The sequence below is a fragment of the Passer domesticus genome, chromosome W (genome assembly GCF_036417665.1).
Source record: "Passer domesticus isolate bPasDom1 chromosome W, bPasDom1.hap1, whole genome shotgun sequence".
NCBI lineage: Eukaryota > Metazoa > Chordata > Aves > Passeriformes > Passeridae > Passer > Passer domesticus.
Window position 1 is genome coordinate 18,957,604 of NC_087511.1, and position 18,579 is coordinate 18,976,182.

At 41.5% G+C, this 18,579-nt stretch overlaps 1 protein-coding gene across 1 annotated transcript; it reads right to left on the reverse strand.

Annotated features, from left to right (window-relative positions):
• Positions 1-3,575: 3,575 nt before the first annotated feature.
• Positions 3,576-18,099, reverse strand: LOC135289051 (ubiquilin-1-like). The gene is made up of 8 exons (XM_064402425.1): positions 18,027-18,099; positions 16,682-16,789; positions 15,315-15,577; positions 14,363-14,521; positions 13,433-13,673; positions 12,281-12,423; positions 11,140-11,223; positions 3,576-3,657 (listed from the first exon to the last, which is right to left on the reverse strand). Exons 1-8 carry the CDS (start codon positions 18,097-18,099, stop codon positions 3,601-3,603), a joined length of 1,128 nt encoding a protein of 375 aa, XP_064258495.1. The 3' UTR covers positions 3,576-3,600.
• Positions 18,100-18,579: the final 480 nt, after the last annotated feature.

The window sequence follows — 18,579 nt, forward strand, 5'->3', positions numbered from 1 at the left end:
AGACAAACCCATCCGTGGGATTGTTTTTGCTCAAGGACCTGGTTACACTTGGTGGGTAATGCAGAAAGATGGGGAAACCCCTTGTGTACCACAGGGAAACCTGGTCTTAAGTGAAAACTGAGTATAAGATTTCATTGTGACACAGATGGAAATAGAATAAGGGGTGGATAATGTCCTGGCTTGTAAAATAAGCATGTATTCTATTTTGCCATCTGTTGGGGGTTAGGCAGTTTTTTCTTATCTCTTTCAGGAACAATGACACTTCCCGGAAGACAATGTCCTGCTAATGGGCTATATAATGTCCTGGCTTGTAAAATAGGCATGTATTCTTTTTTTGCCATCTGTTGGGGGTTAGGCAGTTTTTCTTATCTCTTTCAAGAACAATGACACTGCCAGGAAGACAATGTCCTGCTAATGGGCTATTGAATCACTCACTGTGGCTGGTAAGATTAGTTACATCATCCCATTGAGAGATGCTCCACCCAGAGGGAGGAGCCAAGCATCCCTGCCACCATAAAACAAGCACTTCTGAGACCACAGACAGCCTTCTTCGCTGGATTTCCGAGAGGAATCAGGAACTGAGGCCCAGCTGCTCCTTCGCCGCATTTTCGGAAGGGATCTACACCCTTCTGCAGATCGCCGCTCCAGGAGGAGCAGCCACCATTTGGCTGGACTGCTATCAGCACCCTGACTTCTCAGGGTGCCAGGTTTTTCTCACTCTGCCAGTGGTTGTTTTGCTTGTGTTAAATTACATTGTTATTTAGTTGTTTTTTTTTTCTTCCAGTAAAGAACTGTTATTCCTGTTTCCCATATCTTTGCCTGAGAGCCTTTTTTTAATTCTGAAGTTGTGATAATTTGGAGGGAGGGGGTTTACCTTCTCCATTTCACAGGAGGCTTTTGCCGTCCTTCACAGGCTCCTGTCTTTTCAACCCAAGACACTGTTTCAGCTCGCTCCAGAATCCGGGTTGCCCTATATTCTCGCAATTAAACTCATGCAGACTTCGGCGCTGTCGTGTAGTGTTATGGCTCCACTGCATAAGGAGGGTTATATTAGGGTGAAATATTGTGAGTTTCCCTAAATAACAAGGCCCTTCTTGAGGCTTTACAGGAATTCCGTTCCAGGCCCGATCCCCACAGATCAGAAATATTCCTGGTGGTGATGCCTTAGGCACTGTAATGCCACCGCCCTTACATTGACTATACAATTGGGCATGTACCATCGACGGCGGAAGGTGAGAATCTAAGTTTGCCCAGTGTTTTCTATGCCTATTAAGGCCCCCAGAATCCTCTGGTTCAAAGCTGAGCCATCCCCCCGTGTTTTTTCCCAAGCTGGCATTGGCACTGCCAAATAGATCAAGCTCCTCAGGTGGGGAAGCTAACATTTTATTCAGAGCCAGAATAATTCGGCATTGCCAGCATCCATCTTGCTGACTGGGTGTCACCCCCGGGTTTGTACTGCAACGGCCCTTCTGTATTAGAGTCTGATTAATAAGGGTGCGATTATTAATGTAGCTCCTAAACTCTGCTACTTTCCATACCGGGAGTCCAGCTAAGCAGGTTCTGAACGGGTTACGCACCCCACCAAGACTTAAACATATGGAGCTTTGCTTGGTCTTATTGGCAATGGTCACCCAAACATTGTCACGAGGTGTGTTATACTGAGTGAACCCCAATACACACGACAACAGCCCTATGAACACAGCAGTCCTCATTTTCCTTTCCTGCCCTTTTTCCTGCCTCCTTTTCATTTGGCAGTCACTCTGGAGTGAAGAGAACAGGACTTAAGTTGCTTGATGCAGTCGTCTAGTGCCTCCTCAACCCCACAGTCCTTTTTAATCGGTCCAACAATGGATGTCTGTGTGAGGGGCACAAGCTTTCGACAGCGCGAAGCTATTATGTGAGTACGCACTTGCTTTTCTACTCGCTCACACAAGGTCTTAAGTTGCCAAGTAACATATGCCAAGATAATTTGCTCCGGGGCTTCATACAAGTCTAACGATCCTCTCAAATCAAACCCTGTAAAATCCCTTAGTGCTCGCTGCCACGAGTTCTGCAAGTTCCAGGAGAATCGGCAGCTTGGGCACCAGTTTTGCCAAACGGTCGATTGCTCCAACCAAAACACCTTATTACAGCCTCCACAGTCTAGCGCGATCCATGCAGCGCATTTATTGTCCCCACAGTCCAGGCATGGCTGTGATTGAGGAGCTTTTACTTCTACCGTAAGGTCCTGACACCACTCGATCCAATCGTCAGGGAGATGAACGCAGGCACGTCGCGCGTCGTTAGAGTAGGGCTGGAGGCGTTGCAAATATCAGCGTCAGTTTGTTGTGCACCCTCTCTTTGTCCTCCGGTGACAAGGCCGCGACGGTCCTGAACATCTGGTACAGCTCGAGTCCACTTCGCGGGGATCCACAAGGGTCCTGTTGGAGAGGAAACACAAAGATATCCCCTCCCCCAGTATAGTACCCTGGCAGCTACTCCTGCTACATAAAGGGAGTCAGTCACAATATTCAAAGGACCTTTTAAATTCATCATTGCCCATACTACAGCTAAAAGTTCTAATGTCTGTAGACTGTCCCTGGCATCTGCATCCAACAAATGTTGTCGCCACTGTCCTTGCTGTTTCCATGTCACGGCTGCTCTCCTGGACTTTTTACCAGCGTCCGTAAAGGCCGTGATAGCCCCCCTTAATGGTGACAGACTCCGAATGGGCTTTGTTATCCAGTCCCATTCTGTCATCCACTGGAGGGGACTAGGATGCAGTTTCCCAGTCTCCACGACAGCTCCAGCTCCTAAAAGGGCTTCCTGGAGCTCCCCAGAGTTCACCAAATACCAGTCAAGCGTGTCCTTTTTGATGGGCAATCGTATCGTGGAAGGCTCCGCTCCTGTAACTTGGATTGCCCTAAAACGTCCTTTCTTTATGAGGGATGCAATCATTTCAATTTTCAGTCTCACAGTTCTCTGTTGCTGTAGCGGTGGAGAGAGCCACTCCAATACCCTGAGCTCCCCCGTTTTCTTTTCAAGCTGAGACAGGGCACCTGTTAAAACAGAAACAAATCCCACATCCCTGCAGGACTGAAGAATCTTCTCAAAATTCTGGAGGTGAAAAATGGGTCCTGGTTTCATTTTGCAATATTACATAAAGAAATATTAAGATAAGAGTAATTAGGAATTAATTTAGATAATACACACAATCAACAACACATACAAAACCAGAAAATTACCAAACACTACAACACTGAACTCTTATCCCAGAGTCTGCGACAGCTGACAAACTTTAAAATGACAGAGAATTGGAGAAATCATGTCCGGATTCATGTTTCTCCAAATCACTTTTGAAAATGGCTCAGCCGTCATAGATGGTCAAATTGCCAAGTCAAAAGGACATGAATACTATTTGATGCAGAAAACATCTGGGTTGATTGTCAGTCACTCCATCCAAATAGAGTTAGAACTTGGCCAGAGCTCAAACTCTAATTGGTGAGTGTCACTTAACATACTTTTTAAACAGGACTTTTAAAAACAATCCTTATAAACAAGAAACTTTAGAGTTACAAACCAATTAAACTATCAAACAATTGAATCCTTCTGAAGTTTCTGTCAAGACAGAGATTTTCCAAACACAGCAAACATCTTGAATTCTCTGCTGGAGTATTCCTGTAATAATAATTAAAAAAAACTACAAAACTGGCAATTTGGATAAAAACCCCCAAAAACATCTAAATAGTTAGGAAATAAAAGACAGGATCCTGAAGAGACACGTGTCTTGCAGGTGATCACACAAAAAAATAAAAAAACACATGAAAGGAAAACACATGAAAGCTAGCTGCAAATACTACAACAATACCTTAATAATAATTCTTATCACAAAATTCTGAAAACTTCTTAACAAAAGTGCTTGAAGGGGTTAAAACAACTTTCCCAAAATATTCTTCTAGTATTAACAACAATCACTATCTATCAGCATTACTTACAAAAACTAAAAATAACAAAGATTATAAACTTAATATCAATAATTCTTAAAACTTTGAATCTTGGACAGATATTTTAAAACAAAACTGAGAAAAATGACAGATAAACACAAATAATTTCACTTAAAATAAGGATAGTACAAAATAATTAGCACATTTACATCCATTTATCTAATGCCATCTCTTAATGAATAGAAGAGAGCAAAGACTATAAAGCCCATAGTATACAGAAATATTACAGTTTAAATCTTCTTACATGTAGTCCAAACAGAAACTAGGAAGTTTACTTAGACTCTGTCCCCCTAAAAGGTTGTTCCTGCCTCAGGTAAGGGAAAGGTAATAAAGTCATCAAACTTAAAGCCATCAAACCCAAATACTCAATCACTTTTAAAAGCAAACACATTTACAAAAAAAACCTGGTAAACTAATTGTAAAGTCTGTGGAACAGTTGGGTGAAATGCCCTGTATAACATCTGGATGAAGCACTGTGTGAATTTTCAGAAGTTTTCTATCCTGATCTTGAAGGAAATTCCTGACCTGTTTTTTCTCAGACACTTGTTTGAATTGTTGCGATGGGCTGGTTGCCGGGCAGCTGTGACAGGGCGGTGCCCCGAGGAATGTCTGCTCGCGCCTGTCTCCTGCCTGCTCCGGCGCAGCCTCAGTCTGCGCTATCCCGGGGGTGCGGAAAGGAACGCTCTCGCCCGAACCCGCGCAGCCCCAATCTCCTTTGGGCTCCGCTCTGCCTGGATTTCCGCTCGGGCTGGTTCTCCCTGGCTCTGCGCCAGCACCCGCAGCCAGCGGGAGCACGTCCCACACCGCTGGTGCTTTTGTGCGCTTGCAAAAAGCGAAAAAGCCCTCCCAGCTCCAGCTTTCGGGTTTTGTGTTACTGGTACGCGTCTGCCGCCGCTACCACCGGCACTGCGCTTATCGCTGCCACGTCTCGCTTTGGCCGGCTTGGCCCTGGCCGGCACCCCCCTCACGATCTGTGCGCTTTCCCCACGGACAGCTGCCGTGCGAGTTTTTTGTCACCGTGCGTGTCACTGGACCCGCGGTGCCCGTAACCACCACCGGCACCGAGCACGCCGCCGCCGCAGCGCTCGGTCCGCTCTGCCGCCGCACTGCTGGGACCGCCGCTACCATACGCGTTTTCGCCGCCACGTCTGCCCCGGGCTCTCCCGCAGCGCGCGTAACCGCCCTCCTGGTCCCGAACTTACGCCACTCTGTTAACTCATGTAGTGCACAAGGATCTTGAGAAACTCCTTGTACACACCCCTAAGCTAACAACTGTGGGAGCTCTTTCTGCAAGTCTATGTCCTTAATCTGCTGCTTTTTTAAAAAGCAAATAAATAAATCATATGCTGCTTGCCTTTCCATTTCTAATCAGCGCTGTTGCAAGGCTTTTCAGACTTCGGCAGCACGTAGGCTAGGACCACCTATATGGCTCCTAGGGCCGCGAACGCAGTGGTTCGTTTGCCGTCCCCCCCCTTGCTTCAGAAGGACCCGCTCCTACTTCCCCATCTGTGGCAGCCATGTCCGTCCGTAATCGTCTTACGGGTCGACGTCGGGGTCAGCCATTTGATGGAGAAGGAAGACTTGCTCACCATATGATGATCGACAAGTCTCGTCTTTATTCCCGAATTACCGATTATTATACGCCTTTTAATTAGCTCATGCATAGTGCAAAATCCCAGCTCACCATTGGCTAACTAGCTATCAGCTAACTACGTGCTGTTTTTGGTATAACTATCACACTTTCCCAGGCTGTCCCGCTCCACCACCTGTCTCTGTGTATTTCTTCATCCGTGGGCCAAGGACACAGTTTAATTGGAATGGCAACTCCCTTCATTCCTTATCTTGGTCAAATTAATCTCACTGTGAGCTTTAGCTCGGAGCCAGCTTGTTACAAAGCTCTCAACAGAGAAGTCTCCATAACATGAACAAGAGACAGTTCTGTCCTTAAGTAAACTATTGGAATATTACCAATATTGCTGAATGGGACGTGCCTTGGCTTGTCTGGCCCTGCTGCTGAACCAAATAGTGGTAACTGTGGTGTTTCACCCCAGAGACACCTTTGGCTAGCTGTGAGTCGCAGCTGGGCACATTGAGGCAAGTCCAGGCATGTCGGAGCTCTGATGGAAGCAGGATGGAGCTTCCTTCGCTGGAGGGTCCGCTCCTCAGATCCTCTGCTGGAGAAGCTTTAAGGTAATGGTGAAGGAAGGAGTTGGTTTTGATGGAGGGTTTTAATCCAGAGTTTTTATTCTGGCCCACAGGCCCCTGAATCTAGCAACAGCTCCAACAGAACTCTCCGACCGCCTGGTGTGCTTGCCCTTTTACGTGGGGGAGAGGGGGAGGGGAGGGAATACAGGTGTAGTATTGCATTTTATTTAAATGATATGCTCTGTCTCACCTCTCCAAAAGTTATTGTCTATCCCAAGCCTGTGGTCCTGCCCTGAAGCATCCCGTATCTGTAATCCCATTGCCACAAATCTCGTTCCGCGCCCACTTTCAATCTGCCTTATGTACCGTGCGAGCGACACCAGTCGCTCTCTTAGCCTTTCCTCCCTCTTTGCCTTCCTACCCTCTTGGCCCTTCCCTCCCCTAGGCTCCCCCTCCTTCCCCCTTCCCCCTTTTTCCCTCAGAAACCATGCTGTTCCCGGGGATGGGACCCCCAATAAACCCTAATTTAATCAGCACCCTCAGAAGCTGTGTGGAGTCTCCTTGCCTGCCTGCTGCTGCCAGCCAACTCACAGCCTAGGGGGCCCTCCGGGGACTCCCTGGGGTTCCCTTCCCCACCCCCCCCCCCCAAATAAACTACAACATACAGGGACCACCAACCAGGTACAAGGAAGGAGGTCTCAGGGGACAAAAGGACACCTGGATAATCCAATGCCCCCCCAAGGGTGGGGGGGGGGGCATCTTTTGAATCTGCCCAATCACTCGACACTCTCCTGGAATTCCAGGATTGATAGGCAGTACTCAGCAGGGGTCAGGATGGGGAAGGGAGAGGTGATTGACACATCTGGAGAAGGAAACTTCAGGGGAGGGACTCTAGGTTCTGAGGTAAACCATGACATCACACGGCAACAGTGAACTAAAGAAAGACTATTCCAGAGGTGGTAAACTGAGTGAAATTTTAGGTTTTGTTTCTTTACATTGTCATTGTGAAAGCAAAGTTTGTGGGGGGAGGAGAAGTGTTCTGAAGGTTTTGTTCTGAATCTTATTACTCTTTCTTTTAGTTACTGTTAATAAACTTTTCTTTATACCCTTTTAAAGTTTTGTGATGGAGAAGGAAGACTTGCTCACCATATGATGATCGACAAGTCTCGTCTTTATTCCCGAATCGCCAATTATTATACACCTTTTAATTAGCTCATGCATAGTGCAAAATCCCAGCTCACCATTGGCTAACTAGCTATCAGCTATCTACGTGCTGTTTTTGGTATAACTATCACCACTTTCCCAGGCTATCCCGCTCCACCACCTGTGTCTGTGCATTACTTCATCCGTGGGCCAAGGACACAGTTTAATTGGAATGGCAACTCCCCTCATTCTCTATCTTGGTCAAATTAATCTCACTGTGACCTTTAGCTCGGAGCCAGCTTGTTACAAAGCTCTCAACAGTTTTGAGCCTGCTTTGCCTTTCTCCTGGTCCTACCTCACTGCAGGAAATGGGTGAATGCATCCTAGTGAGTACACTGGTGATTGGCCAGCACTGAACCCACCACACTCATTGGTGCATTGGCCGGGAAATCTAAAATTGGCGAACCAAAACTGCTACAGTAGGTCAGCACCCTGAGTGAGGTCCATAATGGAATGGGATTTGGGGAGGAGAAAGCAAGTCCATGGCGGCTTCATTCTTCTGAAAGAGGCATTTATTGTCTAAATAGGACCAATGCGTATATGTGGGAAAAAGTGTTTGGACTTTATCTTTGAGTTTAGATTGTTGGACCCCCAACTTCCCTCCTTATCATTGTTCAAAATATTGAGGCAGATGGAATCAAACGTATGTTAAGCTCACTAATGGTAGCTGGGTAAGGTGTTCCTACCATAATTACCAAAGGGATTTTGAAGGCTGTAAAGCAGTGGTGAGGGACAGTTTTTTTGACCACTTATTTTTAAGCTGGCCCCGAGATAATTCCACAAGTAGGACACATGTTGTCCATGACTATCAGTGGAATTGGCAACACCAGAACAGAACTCACACCCTTTTTAATAAGTTCTGGTCCAGATCTAACAAAACAGATCTGGAATATAACTGCAGGTGGAAACCTTGTATTGTGATTCTTATGGTGGGGCAGCTATTGTTGGAGGACCATTAGGCCCAGGAAGCAAGCTGTATTTTGACCCACCATTTTATGATGAAAATTGAGAAGGCCCCTTTGCCAACAGGACCTGAGCTTTGAAAGGATATTGGATTCGTGGCCAACATGCTTATCACAGGTTACCTCCAATTTGGTCAAGAATTTATAATGTAGGGTATATTAGACTGTTGTTCTTTTTGCTACCATAAGTTGAGGGAAATCACTTAGGAATCAAGGTATATGATGATCTAATTAGAGAAAAGCGGTCAATTGATGCATCCCTGGCTGGAGGGAGCACCCAAAAATGGGAAAAAAGATGAATGACCACCTCAGCAAATCATACAACACTATGGACCAGCCACTTGGAATCCTACTGAACTAATATCAGGTGCTAGAGAACCCATTTATAATTTGAATCAAATAATTAGGTTACAAGCTGTCTTTGAAATAATAACCATCCAGACATCTCCAGCTTCTGACCTTCTTGCCGACCACTCAAATGAAGAATGTGATATTTCAACATCAAATGGTATTAGATTATCTATTAGCAGGAGAAGGGGGAATGTGGGGAAAATTAAATTACTCAAACTGCTGTTTGCAAATAGATGACAAAGGAAAAGTGGTGAAACAAATAACAACAAAGACAATAAGAAAGTTAGCTCATGTACCAGTCCAAACATGGAAAGGATGGGAATGGGACATGTTTTCGTGTTTACATGGCAGACTATGCATTAAATGACTGTGTTTCTTTCCTCCTATGTGCTATAGCAACTCTAATCTTTTTACCATGCATGACACCTTGCTGAGCACAGCTCATTCAGCAGGTGATCAAGGAAATGCAGGTATTAGCCATGTCTACTGATCAAAAAATGTCTACAAAAGGACAGATAATGATGTCACTGCAATCAATTGCAAAACCAAAAAGTACCCAGGAACAGAAAATTAAGTTAATGGTAACTAAGGTTTCTAAAGAGAATTACTGAGAAAATAAGAAGAGGAGGGATTGGAAGGAATGACAAGGAGGTATCTTTACAAACTCTGGGCCTGCTGATAGATAAACCCAGATACTGATAGGTGAAAGAAGCAATGGGGGGAACCATAAATTCCAGAAGAATTCCACTACTTGACACAGACTGTTATTCACTCAAGGCTGTGCTAAATCACTGGACATAGAGAAAAAAGAACAGATACACAAAGAAGAAAAAAAAAAGGGGGGGGGCAGATACACATTAGAATGGGGTCTCTTTTAGGTGAATTGGGAAATCTGTACCTCTCAAGTACCTCAGCCAGTGGGGAAAGAGAGAGGGAAATGCAGCTCGGAAATTAGGAAAAAAAGGAGGCTGAGTCCTCCAAAAACTTGAGAGACCCCATGGGAAATGCCCCATGGCCTCTCCCTTTATTCAAATAGTTACAGAACTCCTCTGTGTCCTTTTTGGACATAAACCTCTCATGTCTATGGATTAATTTTCCTGACACTACTCATATTCATTTCTCCTTATTGATGGGAAGGCATTGGTTAAAACTTGTCTTAAACAGTAGTTATCTAATACAGAAAGCTCTTTGATCATGATAATTTCTGCATGTGTTCCTATCTGTAGTGCCATCAACATCTACTCTGCAAAGCATACTAGCAAATATATTATTCAAGAACCCTCATTTTTCAATAATGGGGACATGCACCTAGTAGATGAAGGGAAGGTGGTAGATGTAGTTTTTCTGGATTTTAGAAAGGCTTTTGATACTGTCCCTCACAGCACCCTTCTGGACGGGTTGCCCAACTGTGGTATGAGTAGGTTCACGGTGCGCTGGGTGAAGAACTGGAAAAAGGTCAGGGCTCAAGAGGTTGTAGCGAATAGGGCTACATCTGGTTGGCAATCAAGCACAAACAGTGTTACTCAGAGCTCAATTCTAAGCCCAGTTCTGTTAAATATATTTATCAATTATCTGGATGCAGGAGGTGAATGCACCATTAGGAAGTGTGCTGGTGATACTATATTGGGAGGTGCTGATGACTCTCTTGAGGGATAGGAGGCTTTGCAGAGAGATCTAAGTAGACTGGAAAATTAGGCAATCATCAATGGCATGAAATTCATGTTATTTATTTTACTCATAACACTGCCTACATGCCATGAGATCCTGGCAATACACATTTACTTTGAATTGTAAAGAGTGCCTAATGATGGAACTCATACACCAGATTAAATTTTTAATTCCTAAACATTTTGCTTAGTCCTATTTAAAGGACACAGTCCTCATGTACACTGTGACATCTGACATAACGCAAATACCAGGGATGCAACCACAATGGTGTAAAAGGGAAAGTTGGTGGTAAAGCAATCTTTATAGGCAAACATCTTCAGAACCCATTCTACTTATTTTGAATTAGCTTATGACTTACATCTTTCAAGGCATTCTGTAAAATCTCTTTACCCCAAATATCAGGGCAGGGTGGAAGAGGCATAAGAAATGTACAGTTAAAGCTTATCTTAGTAGTATGAAGAATAATAATATTTTTTCTTTATTTTGTCAAAGAAATCATGTAGGAAACAGGTTCTCTCTGGCTGGTGTGCAGTAAGAACAAGTCATTACTTCTAAGCAAAGGCAGAAGAGCAAATCAAAGCAGTTGAGCTAGTCACAGACAAAAACATTCAATTGAGCTTTTAGCCCAATTTAACTTTTGAAAGGGATGGAGAGATAAATCAAGCATTTAATTATCAAGGGATAATGCAACTCAGTGTCTAAAGCTAATGAGAATACACATATCAGAATGTAGTTTTAAGTGAAATCAAGAGAAGGCAGCAGTTTATTGCAAAAATTTCTCACTAAATTTCAGACATTTTTTAACAACACTTAGTATCTCATCTTACTTGTTGAAGAAAAGTAGGCAGCTGTTGTCTCATTTGCTCCTGAAGTTGAGAATTTCCAGCAAATAAAGGATTATTCAACATCATCTATGGGCCAAAAATATTTGATATCATGAATCAAGCAGTAGATGAAAAAGTAAATACTAGAGTGGATTTTAAGACAACTATTTACCATTAATGAATCGGATAACAAGATAAGAGTCCATGATTACCTCAGAGTAATTATCTCCCACTTCTCCTTTGACCAAAACCCTGAGAACTGACTGAAATAATCGGTGGTGTGGAGTTGTTTTTTTTGCTGTTCATTGTTTTTCTTTGGGTTTTTTCTGTCCTTTTTTTTTTTTTGAGTGTGGTTTTTGTTGTGGGGTTTTTTTGGGGGGTGGGGAGGTGGTGGCATTAAACTTCTGAAGTGAATCCTTGCCAGTTCCTTACCAAAGCAACCCAACTTATGTAACAAGAAAAGCCTTTTCTAGTCAACCTCCACTACTGATGTGATGGTTTCCCTGTAAATATTGTTTGCAAAAAGCCTGGGACATTTCCAATTAACTGGTTAATATACAAAATAATATTATCTCCATTCAAGATTTGACTTTGGATATTATTGCTCTAAGTAAAATTGAAAAGCACTTCTACAATACCATTCATAAAACAACAGTATCAGTACTTTTATTGCAAGCAGGGATCATAGGTGAGGAATCAAAACCAGAATAACAGCTAAATATGGCACCAAATCATTCCCCTCCACTTCTGTCCTCCCAAATTAAGGTGGGTATTTATTTACTAGCAGATCTATTTGATTTATAATCAAAGTATTTGCTTTGTTTAACCAGTTCTTATGCTAGGCCACAAAATTATAAAGCTGTATGAAGCATACACAAACACACATTGTTACAAGAAAATGCCTAACATGATGCCCAACTACAAATTGAAGAAACTTACTGCAACAGATTGCTAAAGGTAACTAGGTAATAATTTCAATAAGTCAGATATTAACATAATTTAAAAACTGAACCATTTGCAACAAACAGGTTATTGTTGAGAGGTTGGCATGGTTATTTCGCATTGAACATATTACTGTATCATAAATTCAACTCCTTTTGTCACTTCATTGCACACAACTCATTGCTACACCAAAAGCATTTACCTGTACTGCAAGATCAGGATTCTGGCCCAATGACTGCATCATACTTCTCATATAGGGTGCAGACAACGTATTTTGCATAAGTTGTGGATTTTCTGTTATCTGTTGGAACAAGTTCTGCATTCCTGGTGTGTTGAACATACCAACTTAAAAAAAAAAAGTAAAAGGTCACTTTAGTAAAAATCTACTATAATCAAATTAATTAGACTGCCTGATTATAAAAGATCTTAAAATCATAGAAAATTCAGGGAGTTAGAAAGAAAGCTAGGCTTAGTAGGCCCTGGGAAATGTTAGGCCTTGTGTTTGCCAGATCATGTGAAATTGCACCTGTGTAACCAGTATATGATAAATGACATAATTGTTAGATGTGATGATTGTTTGGTAATTAGATATAATTATTGTTTAATCGTAAGAAGGATCATGAGAAACTATGTTCAAGGGTTTGAGGCGGATCACGAGAAACCCATGCTTGGATGAAATCAATGTATACAATAGAACAGTGTAAGTTTAATAATTATTATGTTAGTTATATAGCGATAGAATATAAAAACATCTTTATCCCGAACCCATGGCGGAGTCAGATTTGGGTCTGTACCCCTGACGCCCAGAGCTCTCTAATAAAAGCACCTGCATATAATCATTCTGTGATTATGTGTTCCTGAATGCTAACATGCCTAGAGCTGGGATACAACTGTGTGGGGCTTTTTTGGTTGGGTTTTGGTTTTTTTTGTTTGTTTTTTTTTTTTTTTTTTTAATGAGCTTTAGCTCCTTAAATACATCTCAACATGGTTTTGCTTACATAGATGTATCTGCCCTAGAAACAAATTAAGCCAGAGGTCATATACAATAAGCAGTCAGGCTAAGTATCTACATTATTAACTGTTTCCCTGTTTGTCTCCAAACAGAAAAAAATATTATCATTCATGTACAGATTCCTTACTTTTGTTATTTTAAGGCAGTACACAAATATTGTTAACACTCTTGGTTTATTTTTCATGTTTGTTTTTCCACAGAGGACTTTTATACTAGTCAATTGTTCTATGGAAATAAACAACAATACAAAGTTTTAATCAAAACATCTCTTTCTAATAACAGAATAATTTCACCAAACTCCTGAATATTTGCAAATATATACAATTGCAAAAACAGACACACCTCCTAGTTCTGGTCCCAAATTTGGTATAGTTGAGCTCTGTCCCATACTAGCAGAGGTGCTATTTCCAACATTATTACTGCCACTGCTCTCACCGCTGGTGCTGGTACTTATGGAATTCTGAGAGCTGGACTGAGGTGCCCAGGGATTTGGTAAAGGATCTCTATTTTCTGTATGAGATGGCTGACTGTCCCCTCCTGATGATTCATTGCTTACTAAGCAAGCAAATGGGTTACCTGCAAACTACAGAAGGAGAAAAAACACATATCATCTATTAGAAAACTATTTTTAAGTCTGCTAGAATCATTAAGTTACCATTCCAAAATTACACATGAAGACAAATGTTGATGGCTCTTAATCAATTATAATCACCATCCTAAAATAAGCCACTGTAAATATTCTGAAAAGATACCAACATTGAAAGAGATATTACCTCCAACAAGGAAAAAAAAACATTAATCACACCTCATTTTAAATGCAGCATTTGTTACTACACTAGTACTTTGACCAAAGTAAAATTATATCTTGCATAATGGTTTCCAACTTGGAAAAATTTCTAAAGCCTTTCTTCTTCCCACCTTAGGTTCCAAGTTACTGAACACCTTCTTAATTTTTCCTGGAACTCACTGATTTTACAATTCCAAGAATTAAACATAAATTTAGAATATATATAACAAAAATTTATTACCATTAAAATAGCTTATTAAACTCACATAACAATTTTTATCCCTTCAAGTTTAAAAAACCATAGGAATAAACGACACATGGACTTTAAGCTTCAAGAAATTGCTTTGTCAAGTACACATTTGAAAAGTTATATTATTTATCTTCTTTAATTAAAAAAAAAAAAACCCACACAAAAACAACCAAAAAAGCCCCAACAAACAACTAAAACCCATTTACTTTCAGTGACCCCTATAATAATTTCTCACCTGTTCCTGAGCTGCATTCAACATTGGCTCCTGAATATCTGTGTACATACGTCGTAAGGCATTGTAGCCACCTGGTATACTTTCAAGGTTGCTCAAGGCTCGATCTTGGTTTTGCATAATTTCCTGCATCATTGCAAGGTTTCTAGCAAGTTCTAGTGTCTAATGAAATAGAACATGTAATTTGCATTAATTAAAAAATCTATTCTAAAGTGAAAACATCAGCATTTAACACTATCTCAGTTATTAATGTCAAACTCCATTTGAAATTAGGATTAGAGCCAAATCAAGACATCAGCTTAGTGGGAGAGGAGTCAATAGAATTTTGTATTTAGGCAACATTCTGCCACAACTGTCAGTATGCTAGCTGAATCAGAAAGCATTGACTAAACAGAAGAAAAAATACTTGAATGTACCATCCTGTTCTTTCTTGTCTCTTCTCAACACAATGTTTCTTCCATTTCTAATATCAATACAGCATGCATCTTATAACATGAACTTGAAAAATAAATACCTAAATTTTCCAAAGCCTCCACTTGTTTCTTGATGCCTTCTGTCACATAACATTACATAACTTCAGAAGCAATCAAAAGTACTCACAGTTATATAAACTGGAAATAAGCAGTATTTTGGAGAATTATTAATTTATAGTAAGCTCACTGTTGACTAGACAACAGAAGATTTCACATGGCATTCAACTCTAAACTCAGAATACATGATTATACAGCCTTCAGCATCTTTCAAAACGATGGTGGTTTTTTTTAAATTATCATCTTATTTCAGACATCAGCAGCTAGAAACAAAGCATCCATTTCCTATAGTGACCTTTTACAGATTGCCTAACAAGCCTAAATTCCTCAACAATATTTCAGCACTCATATAAGCATGTCCAATTCCTGCTCTTTTGCTCCCAGTTACAATATAATCAAAGGTCATGAAAGTACTTTCAACATACCTGTCTTATTATAGCTGGATTATTCAGCATGTGACTGATTTCTGGATTTCTCTGTACCAGTTGCTGCATTTGAGGGTTAGCCATAATTAACTGTCTCATCAGGTCAGGATTTGAAAGCATGCTCTGAACAAATAGATTTTCCATTATCAGAGCCATCATTTCTGGGATGGACATAAGTTGTTGTTGCATCTGACTTTGCAACTCTGAGAAGTTTGATGCATTTAAGCCCAGGCTACTCAGGCCTGTCAAATCTCCAAGGCCACCTTTAAGATGAAAGGAAAAAAATAAACTTTCAGCTTCTAAACTTATCCGGGTTCTTTTTAAGCACAAAGTACATAAACATAATTCATGCTTCAAAATAATGAAACTCAATGGAAATTCTATCTTTGCAAGGCTGTTAAGGAGTCATCCACTAAGAGTTTGCTTCTTTACATAATGGGACATCTAGAAATCCAAACTGCATCTAAAATACAACTTGTTACAATTCTAACAGCTTTTCTTCTATTTTACTGTAGCTGAAGTACAAGGGATGTTTAAATTTTGAGGCCTCGGGTTAATTCCCAACACTTTCCAATACATTTGTAATAATCATTTATAGACAGACCATCACCATGAGGAATCTCTTAACATGATACATACTGTACTCTAAACAAAAAGTAGAACTCTTCTGTTTGCTGATGCAACAAGAACTAATAATGCTTTAAATTCTCCTTTGCAGAGTTCAGCAAAGAGAAGTTTCACATTCTTAGAAGGTACTAATCAATCTGGAGAACTGTTTACAACTAAAAAAGCAATTGCCTAACACAGTTTTCTGTTGTTTCATTTTTTTGTTTTTTAAAAATAAAGCAAACAAAGAGCATGAATAACAAAATGCAGCAATTATGAAAAGAGATAATATTTTAAAATCAATAGCTTTCTGTCTCTATTCCTAAAAGAGAAGATTGATCATGCATTCAGACTCAGAACCTGAAAAATACTGGTTTGTAGGGTAGGAGCAACTTTGTTACTTCTGTTCCAAGTTGTGATGCTATGGGTCCAACTTCAGTACTCTCTTTAGGCCAATTCAAATGCACTGTTAAGGAGAAGGAGCAGACTGGAAGCAGTCTAATTGCCTATAGTGCCAGAATATGAGATCAGTGGCACCTTATTACTGAAGATGAAACAGCACAAGCCTCAAGTTCCATACATAAAAATTAAGGAAACAACTTACCTCTGATAACTTACTGATCAAAAACTTATTCTAACCAATACCACAGGTTTTTGCAATCAGTAATTTTATAATTTTTAAAGTCCCATTTAGATTAAAACTCCAGAGATACTTAACTGAAACCAAGATAGCCACCATGTTATCTAACAAATATTCTTACCCAAAGCAAAAGAATTTATATTTGTTGAAATTGGTGTTGAGGTATTACTGCTCGATATTGATGTGTTAGTAACACTGCCAGTGGTGTGTGTTTGTTGACCTGGATGGTCTTGTCATCTGTAAAAAGCAAGTTTAAAAATTACAAGTTGAACAAGGTGCGGTAAGTTGACCCCAGCCAGTTAAATCCCCACCCTGTTACAACATTATTTCCCCCTCACCCCAGGCATGATGGGGGAGAGATTCAGAAGGGTAAAAGTGAGAAAAACTCATGGGTTGAGATAAAAACAGTTTAATAGGCAAAGAAAAAACCATCCCAAACAAAACCAGAAAAGTGAATCAAAGATAATAACTTAGCACATCCCACCAGCAGACCACTGTCAAGCCAGTCTCCAAGCAACAGCTACTTCAGAAAAGTTTCCCTTTGGTTTTATTGCTTATCATAACATTATATGGTATGGAATATCTATGGTCATCTTGTCCCAGATGTATCCCCTTCCCAACAGGGAAGTGTGTTGTCAGCAGGTCAAGGAAGGTGATCCTTCCCCTCTGCTCAGCACTGGTGAGGCCACACTTGGAGTCCTGTGACTAGTTCTTGGCTACCCAGTACAAGCAAGACATGGATATACTGAAGGGAGTCCAATGAGGAGCCACAAAGATCATGAAAGGACTAGAACATCTCTCCTATGAGGAAAGGCTAAGAGAGCTGAGAATGTTTAGCCTGGAAAAGAGAAGGCTCAGGGGAGATCTCATCAATGTATATAAGTACCTGAAAGGGAAGGTGCAAAGATGGACTCATGCTCTTTTCAGTGGTTTCTAGTGACAGGACCGGAGACAATGGGTACAAACTGAAACACAGGAGGTTCTGTCTGAACACCAGGAAAGACTTCTTTTCTACTGTGAGGGTGACCAAGCACTGAAACAGGTTGCCTAGGGAGCTTGTGGAGTCTCCCTCCTTGGACATGTTCAAAAGCCATCTGGACACGTTCCGGGGCAACTGGCTCTATGTGGCCCTTCTTGAGCAAGGGTGTTGGACCAGATGATCCCAAGAGTCCTTTTCAACCTCGATCATACTGTGATTCTCAGATATCTATAATCTAATCACTTCTTCAGAAGAATAATTTTTAAGACTAAGAAAATGGAGGACACCTAGTGGATGAAGGGGAGTGGAAATGAGTCCCTACTCAGGGAGGTAATAAAAATTGCTCCCAAACCCCATCACCTAACCAGGTGCCACTTCAGAAAAGGGATGAGGCCCTGGATCCAGAGGGTCAGCCAGATGACGTAGAAGAAAATTATCTGCCCAATGAGCCTCCCAATTATGCTTCATCTGTCATATGGATCACGACCTCTAACATTAAAAAGAAAAGAAGGGTAGTCAATAGTGGGTGACTCCCTTACGAGGGGAACGGAGGGCCCCATATGTCGACCAGACCCATCCAACAGGGAGGTCTGCTGCCTCCCTGGGGCCCAGGTATGGGATATTACCAGGAGACTCCCTGGGCTGATTCGGCCCTCTGATTATCACCCATTGCTGATACTCCAAGCTGGAAGCGATGAGACTGAAAAGAGGAATGTCAGGGCAATTAAAAGGGACTTTAGGGCATGGAGTCAAGTGGTTGATAGGGCAGGAGCACAGGTAGTGTTCTGCTCAGTCCCTTTGGTGACAGAGAAAAACGATGAAAGGAATAGGAGAGCCCACATTATCAACAAGTGGCTCAAGGTTTGGTGCCATCAGCCGAAATTTGGGTTCTTTGATCATGGGGCAACTTTTATGGCACATGGCTTGCTGGAACTGGATGGGCTTCATCTCTGTTAAGGGCAGGAGGATTTTAGCTCATGAACTGGTGGAACTCATTGAGGGGACTTTAAACTAGTTTTGAAGGGAGAATGGGATGCAGC